At 47.6% G+C, this 19,378-nt stretch overlaps 1 protein-coding gene across 1 annotated transcript in view; it reads left to right on the top strand.

Annotated features, from left to right (window-relative positions):
• The window catches only part of unc5a (unc-5 netrin receptor A), a 641,788-nt gene that overhangs the window by 592,094 nt on the left and 30,316 nt on the right, over positions 1-19,378 (top strand). Inside the window, 1 exon segment of the mRNA XM_052518001.1 lies at positions 19,090-19,239. Within this exon segment, the coding sequence (XP_052373961.1) occupies positions 19,090-19,239 (150 nt within the window).

Raw genomic sequence — 19,378 nt, 5'->3', positions numbered from 1 at the left:
CTGATGGTGGTCTGTCTGATGGTGCTGGTCTGATGGTGCTGGTCTGATGGTGCTGGTCTGATGGTGCTGGTCTGATGGTGCTGGTCTGATGGTGCTGGTCTGATGGTGCTGGTGATGGTGTTGGTCTGATGGTGTTGGTCTGATAGTGTTGGTCTGATGGTGTTGGTCTGATAGTGTTGGTCTGATGGTGTTGGTCTGATGTGTTGGTCTGATGGTGCTGGTCTGATGGTGTAATGGTCTGATGGTGTGTGCTGGTCTGATGGTGGTCTGGTCTGATAGTGTTGGTCTGATGTGCTGGTCTGATGGTGTTGGTCTGATGGTGTTGGTCTGATAGTGTTGGTCTGATGGTGTAGTCTGATGTTGGTCTGATGGTGCTGGTCTGATGGTGTTGGTCTGATGGTGTTGGTCTGATGGTGTTGGTCTGATGTGTTGGTCTGATAGTGTTGGTCTGATGGTGTTGGTCTGATAGTGTTGGTCTGATAGTGTTGGTCTGATGGTGTTGGTCTGATGGTGGTCTGATAGTGTTGGTCTGATAGTGTTGGTCTGATGGTGCTGATGGTGTTGGTCTGATGGTGGTCTGATGGTGTTGGTCTGATGGTGTTGGTCTGATGGTGGTCTGGTGCTGGTCTGATGGTGTTGGTCTGATAGTGTTGGTCTGATGGTGTTGGTCTGATAGTGTTGGTCTGATGGTGCTGGTCTGATGGTGGTCTGATGGTGTGCTGGTCTGATGGTGGTCTGATGTGTTGGTCTGATGGTGGTCTGAGTGATGGTGTCTGAGTGTTGGTCTGATAGTGTTGGTCTGATAGTGTTGGTCTGATAGTGTTGGTCTGATAGTGTTGGTCTGATAATGCTGGTCTGATGGTGTTGGTCTGTTAGTGCTGGTCTGATGGTGCTGGTCTGATGGTGCTGGTCTGATAGTGCTGGTCTGATGGTGCTGGTCTGATAGTGCTGGTCTGATGGTGCTGGTCTGATAGTGTTGGTCTGATGGTGCTGGTCTGATAGTGTTGGTCTGATGGTGTTGATAGTGTTGGTCTGATGGTGTAAGTCTGATAGTGTTGGTCTGATGGTGCTGGTCTGATAGTGCTGGTCTGATGGTGTTGTCTGATAGTGCTGGTCTGATGGTGTTGGTCTGATGGTGCTGGTCTGATGTGTTGGTCTGATAGTGTTGGTCTGATGGTGTTGGTCTGATAGTGTTGGTCTGATGTGTTGGTCTGATGGTGTTGGTCTGATAGTGTTGGTCTGATGGTGTTGGTCTGATGGTGTGGTCTGATAGTGTTGGTCTGATAGTGCTGGTCTGATGGTGTTGGTCTGATGTGCTGGTCTGATGGTGCTGGTCTGATGGTGCTGGTCTGATAGTGTTGGTCTGATGTGTGGTCTGATAGTGTTGGTCTGATGGTGTTGGTCTGATGGTGTTGGTCTGATGTCTGATGGTGTTGGTCTGATAGTGTTGGTCTGATGGTGCTGGTCTGATGGTGTTGGTCTGATAGTGTTGGTCTGATAGTGTTGGTCTGATGGTGTTGGTCTGATAGTGTTGGTCTGATGGTGCTGGTCTGATAGTGTTGGTCTGATGGTGTTGGTCTGATAGTGTTGGTCTGATGATGTTGGTCTGATGTGTCTGATGGTGTGGTCTGATGGTGTCTGATGGTGGTCTGGTCTGATGGTGTTGGTCTGATGTCTGATGGTGTTGGTCTGATGGTGTTGGTCTGATAGTGTTGGTCTGATGGTCTGATAGGGTCTGATGTGTAAGTCTGATAGTGCTGGTCTGATGGTGCTGGTCTGATGGTGGTCTGATGGTGTTGGTCTGATGGTGTTGGTCTGATAGTGTTGGTCTGATAGTGCTGGTGGTCTGATGGTGTTGGTCTGATAGTGTTGGTCTGATGGTGGTCTGGTGTCTGATGGTGTTGGTCTGATGTGCTGGTCTGATGGTGTTGGTCTGATGGTGATGGTGCTGGTCTGATGGTGTGGTCTGATAGTGTTGGTCTGATGGTGCTGGTCTGATGGTGCTGGTCTGATGTGCTGGTCTGATAGTGTTGGTCTGATGTGCTGGTCTGATAGTGTTGGTCTGATGGTGTTGGTCTGATGGTGTTGGTCTGATGGTGTTGGTCTGATAGTGTTGGTCTGATGGTGTGGTCTGATCTGGTCTGATAGTGTTGGTCTGATGGTGCTGGTCTGATGGTGGTCTGGTCTGATAGTGCTGTCTGATAGTGTTGGTCTGATGGTGCTGGTCTGATAGTGCTGGTCTGATGGTGTTGGTCTGATGGTGTTGGTCTGATGGTGGTCTGATGGTGTTGGTCTGATGGTGTGCTGGTCTGATGGTGTTGGTCTGATAGTGTTGGTCTGATGGTGATGGTGTTGGTCTGATGGTGTTGGTCTGATAGTGCTGGTCTGATGGTGTTGGTCTGATGTGCTGGTCTGATGGTGCTGGTCTGATGGTGCTGGTCTGATAGTGCTGGTCTGATGGTGCTGGTCTGATGTGCTGGTCTGATGTGCTGGTCTGATGGTGTTGGTCTGATGGTGCTGGTCTGATGTGTTGGTCTGATGGTGTTGGTCTGATAGTGTTGGTCTGATGGTGTTGGTCTGATAGTGTTGGTCTGATGGTGTTGGTCTGATGGTGGTCTGATGGTCTGATGGTGTCTGAAGTCTGATAGTGTGGTCTGATAGTGTTGGTCTGATGGTGCTGGTCTGATAGTGTTGGTCTGATGGTGTCTGATGGTGTTGGTCTGATAGTGTTGGTCTGATAGTGTTGGTCTGATGGTGTTGGTCTGATGGTGTTGGTCTGATAGTGTTGGTCTGATGTGTTGGTCTGATGTGTTGGTCTGATGGTGTTGGTCTGATGGTGTTGGTCTGATAGTGTGGTCTGATAGTGTGGTCTGATAGTGTTGGTCTGATGGTGTGGTCTGATAGTGTTGGTCTGATAGTGTTGGTCTGATGGTGTTGGTCTGATAGTGTTGGTCTGATAGTGCTGGTGTTGGTCTGATGGTGTTGGTCTGATAGTGCTGGTCTGATGGTGTTGGTCTGATGGTGTTGGTCTGATGTGTGGTCTGATGTCTGATAGTGTTGGTCTGATAGTGCTGGTCTGATGGTGTTGGTCTGATGGTGTTGGTCTGATAGTGTTGGTCTGATAGTGCTGGTGCTGGTGATGGTGCTGGTCTGATAGTGTGGTCTGATGGTGCTGGTCTGATAGTGCTGGTCTGATGGTGCTTGGTCTGATAGTGTTGGTCTGATGGTGCTGGTCTGATAGTGTTGGTCTGATAGTGTGGTCTGATGGTGTTGGTCTGATAGTGTTGGTCTGATGGTGTTGGTCTGATAGTGTTGGTCTGATGGTGGTCTGGTCTGATGGTGTTGGTCTGATGGTGTGGTCTGATAGTGTTGGTCTGATAGTGTTGGTCTGATGGTGTTGGTCTGATAGTGTTGGTCTGATGGTGTGATGTGTTGGTCTGATAGTGTTGGTCTGATGTGTGGTCTGATGGTGTTGGTCTGATAGTGTTGGTCTGATGGTGTTGGTCTGATAGTGTTGGTCTGATGTGTTGGTCTGATGGTGTTGGTCTGATGTGCTGGTCTGATAGTGCTGGTCTGATGGTGTTGGTCTGATAGTGTTGGTCTGATGGTGTTGGTCTGATAGTGTTCTGATAGTGTCTGATGGTGTTGGTCTGATGGTGTTGGTCTGATGGTGGTCTGATGGTGTAAGGTCTGATAGTGTTGGTCTGATGGTGCTGGTCTGATGGTGTAAGTCTGATGATGGTGTTGGTCTGATGGTGCTGATGGTGTTGGTCTGATGGTGTTGGTCTGATAGTGTTGGTCTGATCTGATAGTGTTGGTCTGATGGTGCTGGTCTGATGGTGGTCTGATAGTGGTGTCTGATGTGTGGTCTGATGTGTGATGGTGCTGATAGTCTGATAGTGTTGGTCTGATGGTGTTCTGATGTGTGGTCTGATAGTGTTGGTCTGATGGTGTGATTGGTCTGATGGTGTCTGATGGTGTGGTCTGATGGTGTTGGTCTGATGGTGTCTGATAGTGCTGGTCTGATGGTGCTGGTCTGATGGTGTTGATGGTGGTCTGATGGTGTTGGTCTGATAGTGCTGGTCTGATGGTGGTCTGATAGTGTTGGTCTGATAGTGTTGGTCTGATAGTGTTGGTCTGATGGTGTTGGTCTGATAGTGTGGTCTGATAGTGTGGTCTGATAGTGCTGGTCTGATGGTGTTGGTCTGATGGTGCTGGTCTGATGGTGTGGTCTGATGTGCTGGTCTGATGGTGCTGGTCTGATGGTGTTGGTCTGATAGTGCTGGTCTGATGGTGCTGGTCTGATAGTGTGGTCTGATGGTGTTGGTCTGATGGTGTGGTCTGATAGTGTTGGTCTGATGGTGTTGATAGTGTTGGTCTGATGTGTGGTCTGATGGTGCTGGTCTGATAGTGCTGGTCTGATAGTGCTGGTCTGATGGTGTTGGTCTGATAGTGTTGGTCTGATAGTGCTGGTCTGATAGTGTTGGTCTGATAGTGCTGGTCTGATAGTGCTGGTCTGATAGTGTTGGTCTGATGGTGCTGGTCTGATAGTGCTGGTCTGATAGTGCTGGTCTGATGGTGTTGGTCTGATGGTGTTGGTCTGATGGTGTTGGTCTGATAGTGTTGGTCTGATGGTGCTGGTCTGATGGTGTTGGTCTGATAGTGCTGGTCTGATGGTGTTGGTCTGATAGTGCTGGTCTGATGGTGCTGGTCTGATGGTGCTGGTCTGATAGTGCTGGTCTGATGGTGCTGGTCTGATAGTGCTGGTCTGATGGTGCTTGTCTGATAGTGTTGGTCTGATGGTGCTGGTCTGATAGTGTTGGTCTGATGGTGTTGATGGTGTTGGTCTGATAGTGTTGGTCTGATGGTGTAAGTCTGATAGTGTTGGTCTGATGGTGCTGGTCTGATGGTGTAAGTCTGATAGTGTTGGTCTGATAGTGTTGGTCTGATGGTGCTGGTCTGATAGTGTTGGTCTGATGGTGTCTGATGGTGTTGGTCTGATGGTGTGGTCTGATAGTGTTGGTCTGATGGTGTGGTCTGATAGTGCTGGTCTGATAGTGTGATAGTGTCTGATGGTGTGTCTGATAGTGTTGGTCTGATAGTGTTGGTCTGATAGTGCTGGTCTGATAGTGTTGGTCTGATAGTGTTGGTCTGATGGTGTAAGTCTGATAGTGTTGGTCTGATAGTGCTGGTCTGATGGTGTTGGTCTGATGGTGCTGGTCTGATAGTGCTGGTCTGATGGTGTTGGTCTGATAGTGTTGGTCTGATAGTGCTGGTCTGATGTGTTGGTCTGATGTGTTGGTCTGATAGTGTTGGTCTGATAGTGTTGGTCTGATAGTGTTGGTCTGATGGTGTTGGTCTGATGGTGTTGGTCTGATAGTGTTGGTCTGATGGTGTTGGTCTGATAGTGTTGGTCTGATAGTGCTGGTCTGATGGTGCTGGTCTGATGGTGCTGGTCTGATAGTGCTGGTCTGATGGTGCTGGTCTGATAGTGCTGGTCTGATGGTGCTGGTCTGATGGTGCTGGTCTGATAGTGTTGGTCTGATGGTGCTGGTCTGATAGTGTTGGTCTGATGGTGTTGGTCTGATAGTGTTGGTCTGATGGTGTAAGTCTGATAGTGTTGGTCTGATGGTGCTGGTCTGATGGTGTAAGTCTGATTGTGTTGGTCTGATAGTGTTGGTCTGATGGTGCTGGTCTGATAGTGTTGGTCTGATGGTGTTGGTCTGATAGTGTTGGTCTGATGGTGTAAGGCTGATAGTGTTGGTCTGATGGTGCTGGTCTGATGGTGTTGGTCTGATAGTGTTGGTCTGATAGTGTTGGTCTGATGGTGCTGGTCTGATAGTGTTGGTCTGATGGTGTTGATGGTGTTGGTCTGATAGTGTTGGTCTGATAGTGTTGGTCTGATGGTGTAGGTCTGATAGTGTTGGTCTGATAGTGTTGGTCTGATAGTGTTGGTCTGATGTGTTGGTCTGATAGTGTTGGTCTGATAGTGTTGGTCTGATAGTGTTGGTCTGATAGTGCTGGTCTGATGGTGTTGGTCTGATAGTGTTGGTCTGATAGTGCTGGTCTGATGGTGCTGGTCTGATGGTGTTGGTCTGATAGTGTTGGTCTGATAGTGCTGGTCTGATAGTGTTGGTCTGATAGTGTTGGTCTGATAGTGTTGGTCTGATGGTGTTGGTCTGATAGTGCTGGTCTGATGGTGTTGGTCTGATAGTGTTGGTCTGATGGTGTTGGTCTGATGGTGTTGGTCTGATGGTGCTGGTCTGATGTGCTGGTCTGATGGTGCTGGTCTGATAGTGTGGTCTGATGGTGTCTGATAGTGCTGGTCTGATGGTGCTGGTCTGATGGTGCTGGTCTGATAGTGTTGGTCTGATGGTGCTGGTCTGATGGTGTTGGTCTGATGGTGTTGGTCTGATAGTGTGGTCTGATGGTGTTGGTCTGATAGTGTTGGTCTGATATGGTGCTGGTCTGATGGTGTTGGTCTGATGTGTTGGTCTGATAGTGTTGGTCTGATGGTGTGGTCTGATGTTGGTCTGTGGTGTTGGTCTGATGTGTTGGTCTGATGGTGTAAGTCTGATAGTGTTGGTCTGATGGTGCTGGTCTGATGGTGTGTAAGTCTGATGTGTTGGTCTGATAGTGTTGGTCTGATGGTGCTGGTCTGATAGTGTTGGTCTGATGGTGTGATGGTGTTGGTCTGATAGTGTTGGTCTGATGGTGTTCTGATGTGTGGTCTGATAGTGTTGGTCTGATAGTGTTGGTCTGATGGTGTTGGTCTGATGGTGTTGGTCTGATAGTGTTGGTCTGATGGTGTTGGTCTGATAGTGGTCTGGTCTGATAGTGTTGGTCTGATAGTGCTGGTCTGATAGTGTGGTCTGATGTGTTGGTCTGATAGTGTGGTCTGATAGTGTTGGTCTGATAGTGTTGGTCTGATAGTGTTGGTCTGATGGTGTTGGTCTGATGGTGTTGGTCTGATAGTGTTGGTCTGATAGTGTTGGTCTGATGTGTTGGTCTGATAGTGCTGGTCTGATGGTGTGGTCTGATGTGCTGGTCTGATAGTGCTGATAGTGCTGGTCTGATGGTGCTGGTCTGATAGTGCTGGTCTGATGGTGCTGGTCTGTGGTGCTGGTCTGATAGGTGTGGTCTGATGGTGCTGGTCTGATGGTGTTGGTCTGATAGTGTTGGTCTGATGTGTTGGTCTGATGGTCTGATGGTGTTGGTCTGATAGTGTTGGTCTGATGGTGCTGGTCTGATGGTGTTGGTCTGATCTGATGGTGTAGTGATAGTGTGGTCTGATGGTGTTGGTCTGATAGTGTTGGTCTGATGGTGTGGTCTGATGTGTTGGTCTGATAGTGTTGGTCTGATGGTGTAGTGTGGTCTGATGGTGTTGGTCTGATGTGGTCTGATGTGTTGGTCTGATGGTGTTGGTCTGATGGTGCTGGTCTGATGGTGTTGGTCTGATGGTTGGTCTGAGTGTTGGTCTGATGTGTTGGTCTGATAGTGTTGGTCTGATGGTGTTGGTCTGATAGTGCTGGTCTGATAGTGTTGGTCTGATAGTGTTGGTCTGATGGTGTTGGTCTGATAGTGGTCTGATAGTGTTGGTCTGATAGTGTTGGTCTGGTCTGATGGTGTTGGTCTGATAGTGTCTGGTCTGGTCTGATGGTGTTGGTCTGATGTGTTGGTCTGGTCTGATAGTGCTGGTCTGATGGTGTTGGTCTGATAGTGTGGTCTGATAGTGTTGGTCTGATAGTGTTGGTCTGATGGTGTTGGTCTGATAGTGTTGGTCTGATAGTGTTGGTCTGATGGTGTTGGTCTGATGGTGTTGGTCTGATAGTGCTGGTCTGATGGTGCTGGTCTGATGGTGCTGGTCTGATGGTGCTGGTCTGATAGTGCTGGTCTGATGGTGCTGGTCTGATGGTGCTGGTCTGATGGTGCTGGTCTGATGGTGTGGTCTGATAGTGTTGGTCTGATGGTGCTGGTCTGATGGTGTGATGGTGTTGGTCTGATAGTGTTGGTCTGATGGTGTAAGTCTGATAGTGTTGGTCTGATGGTGCTGGTCTGATGTGTTGTCTGATGGTCTGATGTGTTGGTCTGATGGTGTTGGTCTGATGGTGTTGGTCTGATGGTGTTGGTCTGATAGTGTTGGTCTGATGGTGTGGTCTGATAGTGTCTGATGGTGTGGTCTGATGGTGTTGTCTGATAGTGTTGGTCTGATGGTGTTGGTCTGATGGTGTTGGTCTGATAGTGTTGGTCTGATAGTGTTGGTCTGATGGTGTTGGTCTGATGGTCTGATGGTGTTGGTCTGATAGTGTTGGTCTGATAGTGTTGGTCTGATAGTGTTGGTCTGATGGTGTGGTCTGATAGTGTGGTCTGATAGTGTTGGTCTGATGGTGTGTGGTCTGATGGTGCTGGTCTGATAGTGTGGTCTGATGGTGTTGGTCTGATGCTGGTCTGATGTGTTGGTCTGATAGTGTGGTGTTGGTCTGATAGTGTTGGTCTGATAGTGTTGGTCTGATGGTGTTGGTCTGATAGTGTTGGTCTGATGGTGTTGGTCTGATAGTGTTGGTCTGATAGTGTTGGTCTGATGGTGTTGGTCTGATAGTGCTGGTCTGATGGTGCTGGTCTGATGGTGTTGGTCTGATGTGTGGTCTGATGGTGTTGGTCTGATGTGCTGGTCTGATGGTGCTGGTCTGATGGTGTGGTCTGATAGTGTTGGTCTGATGGTGCTGGTCTGATGGTGTTGGTCTGATGGTGTTGGTCTGATGGTCTTGATGGTGCTGGTCTGATGGTGTGGTGGTCTGATGTGTGGTCTGATAGTGTTGGTCTGATGGTGTTGGTCTGATGGTGTTGGTCTGATGGTGTTGGTCTGATGTGTTGGTCTGATGTGGTCTGATGGTGTCTGATAGTGTTGGTCTGATGGTGCTGGTCTGATGGTGTAAGTCTGATAGTGTTGGTCTGATAGTGTTGGTCTGATGGTGCTGGTCTGATGGTGTTGGTCTGATGGTGTTGATGTCTGATGGTGTTGGTCTGATGGTGTGATGGTCTGGTCTGATGGTGCTGGTCTGATGTGTTCTGATGGTGGGTCTGATAGTGTTGGTCTGATGGTGTTGGTCTGATAGTGTTGGTCTGATGGTGGGTCTGATAGTGTTGGTCTGATGGTGTTGGGTGTTGGTCTGATAGTGTTGGTCTGATAGTGTTGGGTCTGATAGTGCTGGTCTGATGGTGTTGGTCTGATAGTGCTGGTCTGATGGTGCTGGTCTGATGGTGCTGGTCTGATAGTGTTGGTCTGATAGTGTTGGTCTGGTCTGATAGTGTTGGTCTGATGTGTGGTCTGATGTGCTGATGATAGTGCTGGTCTGATGGTGCTGGTCTGATGGTGCTGGTCTGATGGTGCTGGTCTGATGGTGTCTGATGGTGCTGGTCTGATGGTGCTGGTCTGATAGTGCTGGTCTGATGTGCTGGTCTGATAGTGTTGGTCTGATGGTGCTGGTCTGATAGTGTTGGTCTGATGGTGTGGTCTGATAGTGTTGGTCTGATAGTGTTGGTCTGATGGTGTCTGATGGTGTTGTCTGATGGTGTGGTCTGATGGTGGTCTGATGTGCTGGTCTGATAGTGCTGGTCTGATAGTGCTGGTCTGATGGTGTTGGTCTGATAGTGTTGGTCTGATGGTCTGATAGTGTTGGTCTGATAGTGTGGTCTGATAGTGTTGGTCTGATAGTGTTGGTCTGATGGTCTGATGGTGCTGGTCTGATGGTGTTGGTCTGATAGTGTTGGTCTGATGGTGTTGGTCTGATGGTGTTGGTCTGATGTGTGGTGCTGGTCTGATGGTGTTGGTCTGATGGTGTTGGTCTGATAGTGTTGGTCTGATGTGTGGTCTGATGGTGTTGGTCTGATAGTGCTGGTCTGATGTGTTGGTCTGATGTGTGGTCTGATGGTGCTGGTCTGATGGTGCTGGTCTGATAGTGCTGGTCTGATGGTGCTGGTCTGATAGTGTGGTCTGATGGTGCTGGTCTGATGGTGTTGGTCTGATGGTGCTGGTCTGATAGTGTTGGTCTGATGTGTCTGATAGTGATGGTGTTGGTCTGATAGTGTTGGTCTGATGGTGCTGGTCTGATGGTGTAAGTCTGATAGTGTTGGTCTGATAGTGTTGGTCTGATGGTGCTGGTCTGGTCTGATGGTGTTGATGGTGTTGGTCTGATAGTGTGGTCTGATAGTGTTGGTCTGATGGTGCTGGTCTGATTGGGTCTGATAGTGTTGGTCTGATAGTGTTGGTCTGATAGTGTCTGATGGTGTTGGTCTGATAGTGTTGGTCTGATAGTGTTGGTCTGATGGTGTGGTCTGATAGTGTTGGTCTGATAGTGTTGGTCTGATAGTGTGGTCTGATGTGTTGGTCTGATGGTGCTGGTCTGATGGTGCTGGTCTGATGGTCTGATCTGTGTGTGGTCTGATAGTGTTGGTCTGATAGGTGCTGGGTGCTGGTCTGATAGTGTTGGTCTGATGGTGTTGGTCTGATGGTGTTGGTCTGATGGTGTAAGTCTGATAGTGCTGGTCTGATGGTGCTGGTCTGATGGTGTTGGTCTGATAGTGTTGGTCTGATGGTGTTGGTCTGATGGTGTGGTCTGATGTGTGGTCTGATGTGTGGTCTGATGGTGTTGGTCTGATAGTGTTGGTCTGATAGTGTTGGTCTGATGGTGTAGGTCTGATGGTGTAAGTCTGATAGTGCTGGTCTGATGGTGCTGGTCTGATGGTGTTGGTGTTGGTCTGATGGTGTTGGTCTGATAGTGTTGGTCTGATGTGTGGTCTGATGTGTTGGTCTGATGGTGTTGGTCTGATAGTGTTGGTCTGATAGTGTTGGTCTGATAGTGTTGGTCTGATAGTGTTGGTCTGATAGTGTTGGTCTGATGGTGTTGGTCTGATGGTGCTGGTCTGATGGTGCTGGTCTGATGGTGCTGGTCTGATAGTGCTGGTCTGATGGTGCTGGTCTGATAGTGCTGGTCTGATGGTGCTGGTCTGATAGTGTTGGTCTGATGGTGCTGGTCTGATAGTGTTGGTCTGATGGTGTTGATGGTGTTGGTCTGATAGTGTTGGTCTGATGGTGTAAGTCTGATAGTGTTGGTCTGATGGTGCTGATAGTGCTGGTCTGATAGTGCTGGTCTGATGGTGTTGGTCTGATGGTGTTGGTCTGATAGTGTTGGTCTGATAGTGCTGGTCTGATAGTGTGGTCTGATAGTGTTGGTCTGATAGTGTTGGTCTGATAGTGCTGGTCTGATAGTGTTGGTCTGATGGTGCTGGTCTGATAGTGCTGGTCTGATAGTGCTGGTCTGATGGTGTTGGTCTGATGGTGTTGGTCTGATAGTGTTGGTCTGATGGTGCTGGTCTGATAGTGCTGGTCTGATGGTGTTGGTCTGATAGTGCTGGTCTGATGGTGTTGGTCTGATGGTGCTGGTCTGGTGCTGGTCTGATGGTGCTGGTCTGATAGTGCTGGTCTGATGGTGCTGGTCTGATAGTGCTGGTCTGATGGTGCTGGTCTGATAGTGTTGGTCTGATGGTGCTGGTCTGATAGTGTTGGTCTGATGGTGTTGATGGTGTTGGTCTGATAGTGTTGGTCTGATGGTGTAGGTCTGATAGTGTTGGTCTGATGGTGCTGGTCTGATGGTGTGAGTCTGATAGTGTTGGTCTGATAGTGTTGGTCTGATGGTGCTGGTCTGATAGTGTTGGTCTGATGGTGTTGGTGGTGTTGGTCTGATAGTGTAGGTCTGATAGTGTTGGTCTGATGGTGTAAGTCTGATAGTGTTGGTCTGATAGTGTTGGTCTGATAGTGTTGGTCTGATGGTGTAAGTCTGATAGTGTTGGTCTGATAGTGTTGGTCTGATAGTGCTGGTCTGATAGTGTTGGTCTGATAGTGTTGGTCTGATGGTGTAAGTCTGATAGTGTTGGTCTGATAGTGCTGGTCTGATGGTGTTGGTCTGATGGTGCTGGTCTGATAGTGCTGGTCTGATAGTGCTGGTCTGATGGTGTTGGTCTGATAGTGTTGGTCTGATAGTGCTGGTCTGATAGTGTTGGTCTGATGGTGTTGGTCTGATAGTGTTGGTCTGATAGTGTTGGTCTGATAGTGTTGGTCTGATAGTGTTGGTCTGATAGTGTTGGTCTGATAGTGTTGGTCTGATAGTGTTGGTCTGATGGTGTTGGTCTGATAGTGCTGGTCTGATGGTGCTGGTCTGATGGTGCTGGTCTGATGGTGCTGGTCTGATGGTGCTGGTCTGATAGTGCTGGTCTGATGGTGCTGGTCTGATGGTGCTGGTCTGATGGTGTTGGTCTGATGGTGCTGGTCTGATGTGTTGGTCTGATGGTGTTGGTCTGATGGTGTTGGTCTGATGGTGTTGGTCTGATAGTGTTGGTCTGATGGTGCTGGTCTGATGGTGTAAGTCTGATAGTGTTGGTCTGATAGTGTTGGTCTGATGGTGCTGGTCTGATAGTGTTGGTCTGATGGTGTTGGTCTGATAGTGTTGGTCTGATGGTGTAAGTCTGATAGTGTTGGTCTGATGGTGCTGGTCTGATGGTGTTGGTCTGATTGTGTTGGTCTGATAGTGTTGGTCTGATGGTGTTGGTCTGATAGTGTTGGTCTGATGGTGTTGGTCTGATGGTGTTGGTCTGATGGTGTTGGTCTGATGGTGTAAGTCTGATAGTGCTGGTCTGATAGTGTTGGTCTGATAGTGTGGTCTGATGTGTTGGTCTGATGGTGTTGGTCTGATAGTGTTGGTCTGATAGTGTTGGTCTGATAGTGTTGGTCTGATAGTGTTCTGGTCTGATAGTGTTGGTCTGATAGTGTTGGTCTGATAGTGTTGGTCTGATGGTGTTGGTCTGATAGTGCTGGTCTGATGGTGCTGGTCTGATGGTGCTGGTCTGATAGTGCTGGTCTGATGGTGCTGGTCTGATAGTGCTGGTCTGATGGTGCTGGTCTGATGGTGCTGGTCTGATAGTGTTGGTCTGATGGTGCTGGTCTGATAGTGTTGGTCTGATGGTGTTGGTCTGATAGTGTTGGTCTGATGGTGTAAGTCTGATAGTGTTGGTCTGATGGTGCTGGTCTGATGGTGTAAGTCTGATAGTGTTGGTCTGATGGTGTTGGTCTGATAGTGTTGGTCTGATGGTGTTGGTCTGATAGTGTTGGTCTGATGGTGTTGGTCTGATAGTGTTGGTCTGATGGTGTTGGTCTGATGGTGTAATGGTCTGATAGTGTTGGTCTGATAGTGTTGGTCTGATGGTGTTGGTCTGATGGTGTTGATGTGTGTAAGTCTGATAGTGTTGGTCTGATAGTGTTGGTCTGATGGTGCTGGTCTGATAGTGTTGGTCTGATGGTGTTGGTGTGATAGTGTTGGTCTGATAGTGTTGGTCTGATGGTGTTGGTCTGATAGTGTTGGTCTGATAGTGTTGGTCTGATAGTGTTGGTCTGATGGTGTAAGTCTGATAGTGTTGGTCTGATAGTGTTGGTCTGATAGTGTTGGTCTGATAGTGTTGGTCTGATAGTGTTGGTCTGATAGTGTTGGTCTGATGGTGCTGGTCTGATAGTGTTGGTCTGATAGTGTTGGTCTGATGGTGTTGGTCTGATAGTGCTGGTCTGATGGTGTTGGTCTGATGGTGTAAGTCTGATAGTGCTGGTCTGATGGTGTAAGTCTGATAGTGATGGTCTGATGGTGTAGTGTCTGATAGTGTTGGTCTGATGGTGTTGGTCTGATGGTGTTGGTCTGATGGTGTAAGTCTGATAGTGCTGGTCTGATAGTGTTGGTCTGATAGTGTTGGTCTGATAGTGTTGGTCTGATAGTGTGATTGTGTTGGTCTGATGGTGTTGGTCTGATAGTGTTGGTCTGATGTGTAGTTGGTCTGATGGTGCTTGGTCTGATGGTGTTGGTCTGATAGTGTTGGTCTGATAGTGTTGGTCTGATAGTGTTGGTCTGATGGTGTTGGTCTGATAGTGTGGTCTGATAGTGTTGGTCTGATAGTGTTGGTCTGATGGTGTTGGTCTGATAGTGCTGGTCTGATGGTGCTGGTCTGATAGTGTTGGTCTGATAGTGTTGGTCTGATAGTGTTGGTCTGATAGTGTTGGTCTGATAGTGTTGGTCTGATGGTGTGGTCTGATAGTGCTGGTCTGATGTGCTGGTCTGATGGTGCTGGTCTGATGGTGCTGGTCTGATGTGCTGGTCTGATGGTGCTGGTCTGATAGTGCTGATGGTCTGTGGTGCTGGTCTGATGGTGCTGGTCTGATAGTGTTGGTCTGATGGTGCTGGTCTGATAGTGTTGGTCTGATGGTGGTCTGATGGTGTTGGTCTGGTCTGATGGTGCTGGTCTGATGGTGTGATAGTGTTGGTCTGATAGTGTTGGTCTGATGGTGCTGGTCTGATAGTGTTGGTCTGATGGTGGTCTGATGTGTTCTGATAGTGTTGGTCTGATAGTGTTGGTGTTGGTCTGATAGTGTTCTGATAGTGTTGGTCTGATAGTGTGGTCTGATAGTGTTGGTCTGATAGTGTTGGTCTGATAGTGCTGGTCTGATAGTGTTGGTCTGATAGTGTCTGATGTGTTGCTCTGATAGTGTTGGTCTGATGGTGTTGGTCTGATGGTGTAGGTCTGATGGTGTAAGTCTGATAGTGCTGGTCTGATGGTGCTGGTCTGATGGTGTTGATGGTGTTGGTCTGATAGGTCTGATAGTGTTGGTCTGATAGTGCTGGTCTGATGGTGTTGGTCTGATAGTGTTGGTCTGATGGTGTTGGTCTGATAGTGTTGGTCTGATAGTGTTGGTCTGATAGTGCTGGTCTGATAGTGTTGGTCTGATAGTGTTGGTCTGATAGTGTTGGTCTGATAGTGTTGGTCTGATAGTGTTGGTCTGATAGTGCTGGTCTGATGGTGTTGGTCTGATAGTGTTGGTCTGATGGTGTTGGTCTGATAGTGTTGGTCTGATAGTGTTGGTCTGATGGTGCTGGTCTGATAGTGTGGTCTGATAGTGTTGGTCTGATAGTGTTGGTCTGATAGTGTTGGTCTGATGGTGCTGGTCTGATGGTGTTGGTCTGATAGTGCTGGTCTGATGGTGCTGGTCTGATGGTGCTGGTCTGATAGTGTTGGTCTGATGGTGCTGGTCTGATAGTGTTGGTCTGATGGTGTTGGTCTGATAGTGTTGGTCTGATGGTGTAAGTCTGATAGTGTTGGTCTGATGGTGCTGGTCTGATGGTGTAAGTCTGATTGTGTTGGTCTGATAGTGTTGGTCTGATGGTGCTGGTCTGATAGTGTTGGTCTGATGGTGTTGGTCTGATAGTGTTGGTCTGATGGTGTAAGTCTGATAGTGTTGGTCTGATGGTGCTGGTCTGATGGTGTAAGTCTGATTGTGTTGGTCTGATAGTGTTGGTCTGATGGTGTTGGTCTGATGGTGTTGATGGTGTTGGTCTGATAGTGTTGGTCTGATAGTGTTGATGGTGTTGGTCTGATAGTGTTGGTCTGATGGTGGTCTGATGGTGTTGGTCTGATAGTGTTGGTCTGATGGTGTAAGTCTGATAGTGCTGGTCTGATAGTGTTGGTCTGATAGTGTTGGTCTGATGGTGTAAGTCTGATAGTGTTGGTCTGATAGTGTTGGTCTGATAGTGTTGGTCTGATAGTGTTGGTCTGATAGTGTTGGTCTGATAGTGTTGGTCTGATAGTGTTGGTCTGATAGTGTTGGTCTGATGGTGCTGGTCTGATAGTGCTGGTCTGATGGTGTTGGTCTGATGGTGTAAGTCTGATAGTGCTGGTCTGATGGTGTAAGTCTGATAGTGATGGTCTGATGGTGTAAGTCTGATAGTGTTGGTCTGATGGTGTTGGTCTGATGGTGTTGGTCTGATGGTGTAAGTCTGATAGTGCTGGTCTGATAGTGTCTGATAGTGTTGGTCTGATAGTGTTGGTCTGATAGTGTTGGTCTGATTGTGTTGGTCTGATTGTGTTGGTCTGATAGTGTTGGTCTGATAGTGTTGGTCTGATGGTGTAGGTCTGATGGTGTTGATGGTGTTGGTCTGATAGTGTTGGTCTGATAGTGTTGGTCTGATAGTGTTGGTCTGATGGTGTTGGTCTGATAGTGCTGATAGTGTTGGTCTGATAGTGTTGGTCTGATGGTGTTGGTCTGATAGTGCTGGTCTGATGGTGCTGGTCTGATAGTGTTGGTCTGATGGTGTTGGTCTGATAGTGTTGGTCTGATAGTGTTGGTCTGATAGTGTTGGTCTGATAGTGTTGGTCTGATGGTGTTGGTCTGATAGTGCTGGTCTGATGGTGCTGGTCTGATGGTGCTGGTCTGATAGTGCTGGTCTGATGGTGCTGGTCTGATGGTGCTGGTCTGATGGTGCTGGTCTGATGGTGCTGGTCTGATAGTGTTGGTCTGATGGTGCTGGTCTGATAGTGTTGGTCTGATGGTGTAAGTCTGATAGTGTTGGTCTGATGGTGCTGGTCTGATGGTGTAAGTCTGATAGTGTTGGTCTGATAGTGTTGGTCTGATGGTGCTGGTCTGATAGTGTTGGTCTGATGGTGTTGATGGTGTTGGTCTGATAGTGTTGGTCTGATAGTGTTGGTCTGATAGTGTTGGTCTGATGGTGTAAGTCTGATAGTGTTGGTCTGATAGTGTTGGTCTGATAGTGCTGGTCTGATAGTGTTGGTCTGATAGTGTAAGTCTGATAGTGTTGGTCTGATAGTGCTGGTCTGATAGTGTTGGTCTGATAGTGTTGGTCTGATAGTGTAAGTCTGATAGTGTTGGTCTGATAGTGCTGGTCTGATGGTGTTGATAGTGTTGGTCTAATAGTGTAAGTCTGATGGTGTTGGTCTGATAGTGCTGGTCTGATGGTGTTGATAGTGTTGGTCTGATAGTGTTGGTCTGATAGTGTTGGTCTGATAGTGTTGGTCTGATGGTGTTGGTCTGATAGTGCTGGTCTGATAGTGTTGGTCTGATAGTGTTGGTCTGATAGTGTTGGTCTGATAGTGTTGGTCTGATAGTGTGGTCTGATAGTGTTGGTCTGATAGTCTGATAGTGTTGGTCTGATGGTGCTGGTCTGATAGTGTTGGTCTGATAGTGTTGGTCTGATAGTGTTGGTCTGATAGTGTTGGTCTGATAGTGTTGGTCTGATGGTGCTGGTCTGATAGTGTTGGTCTGATAGTGTTGGTCTGATAGTGTTGGTCTGATAGTGTTGGTCTGATAGTGCTGGTCTGATGGTGTTGATAGTGTTGGTCTGATAGTGCTGGTCTGATAGTGTTGGTTTAGAAAAAAAGAGGTCGAGGAGAGAGGGTTCATGAGGAGTACGCAGTTGAGATTCTCCCACTGAATCCGAGTAGTCTTCCATCAGCCAACAAAGGTTGAATATCCGGTAGCTTCACGGGCTGTCAATGAGTAGTTCACAGGCTGTTAATGCGTAGCTCCACAAGTAGATAGTGAGAAATAATCACTAGGCCAAATATAACATGATTTAAATCTGTGAAATCATGTTTCCTTCCCAAGCTGTTTACGTGTTAACACAACTCTGCATATTTGCCATCTATTCGCCCAACATTGTTGAAAAGGTTTTCATTATGTTACAGTCCAGCCTGAGACACCCATACACGCGGACATACCGTGGCTGCTTCCAAGGCCACCCTTCTATCAAATATGTATGTTTACTGAGACAAGTTAACTTCAACATGTTTGTGATGACAGAACTTCGAACAACACCTTGAAAACAATAACCAAGTCAAACGTTTGGAGGGAAACGTGGAACGGTCAATCAAGTGTGCTTTGAGACTACACTTTTGTTATTCCTCTTACTTTTCATGGTTATTCTGTTTCTTCGCGATGTGTTGGTGAAATGTGTAACCTACTCACTGTGGTTGTTGTTGTTGTTGTTGTTGTTGTTGTTGTTGTTTAAAAGGCCACTATTAAACAGAATCACACACCAAAAAAAAAAAGAGATTTTCTCTCATCCTAAAAAGGCAAGATTCTCAAGGTAGGCTACGGTAGAATTATTTTTTTTTTTGGTTCAAAATGCATGGTTTAAAAAAGTATATATATATATTACATACGCAGTGGTGTTATTTGTTTCTATTCATTGACATTTGATCTACACACTAACTCAATATGCAGGCTGTATATGATACATTTGCAGACACTGAAAATGTTGTATGAAGTCGTCTTTATGAAAGAAATGGTTTGAAGATCTTTTGCTCTCGTCTAAACTGTTCTAATATGATTAGAGACGACGTTGGTCGACTTTCTATTGCAGAGTCGGCGGAGGGGGGCTGCAATTTATTGCATTTCAACCACAGATTCAACTACAAAGACAAGGGAGCTTTTCTAAAGCCTCATATAAAAAAGGGCAGTGATTGGTAGATGGGTAACAATAGCAAATCATACATTGAATATCTCTTTAAACATGGTCAAGTTAATAATTACACTGTGGATGATGTACTTAGTCCTTCTGAACTAAGCTGCAGGAGAGGAAGGAAACTGCTTAGTGATGTCACCATGAGGCCATTGGTGATTTTAAAACAGTTACGCAGTTTAATGGCTGTGATGGGAGACAACTGAGGATGGATCAACATCATTGTAGTTACTTCATAATACTAACCTAAATGACAGAGTGAAAAGAAGGATACAAACATACAGACTAAAGTTATTCTCTCTCTCTCTCTCTCTCTCTCTCTCTCTCTCTCTCTCTCTCTCTCTCTCTCTCTCTCTCTCTCTCTCTCTCTCTCTCTCTCTCTCTCTCTCTCTCTCTCTCTCTCTCTCTCTGTCTCTCTCTCTCTCCCCCTCTCTCTCTCTCTCCCCCCACCTCTCTCTCTCTCTCTCTCTCTCTCTCTCTCTGTCTCTCTCTATGTCTCTCTCTGTCTCTCTCTCTCTCTGTGTCTCTCTGTCTCTCTCTCTGTCTCTCTCTCTCTGTCTCTCTCTCTCTGTCTCTCTCTCTCTGTCTCTCTCTCTGTCTCTCTCTCTCTGTCTCTCTCTCTCTGTCTCTCTGTCTCTCTCTCGCTCTTTCTCTCTTGCTCTCTCTCTCACTTTCTCTCTCACTCTCTCGCTCTCTCTCTCTCTCTGTCTCTCTCTCTCTCAATCTCTTTCTCTCTCTCTAGGAGGTGATGGAGATGGAGAGACAGCTAGGTGGTCGTCTGATTGACGAGCCCCACGTCCTACTGTTTAAAGACAGCTACCACAACCTCCGCCTCTCCATCCACGACATGCCCCAGGCACACTGGAGAAGCAAACTACTGGCTGGGTACCAGGTGAGTTAGGGTCAAGTGTTAGGAGTCAGGGGTCAGGGTTACGAACCATCCACGACATGCCCCAGGCACACTGGAGAAGCAAACTACTGGCTGGGTACCAGGTGAGTTAGAAATATGTTTTCATTTTCAATGTGTTGTT

This window comes from Oncorhynchus keta, chromosome 4 (assembly GCF_023373465.1).
Source record: "Oncorhynchus keta strain PuntledgeMale-10-30-2019 chromosome 4, Oket_V2, whole genome shotgun sequence".
NCBI classification, from domain to species: Eukaryota; Metazoa; Chordata; class Actinopteri; order Salmoniformes; family Salmonidae; genus Oncorhynchus; species Oncorhynchus keta.
This window is presented reverse-complemented; position numbering and strand designations above follow the sequence as displayed.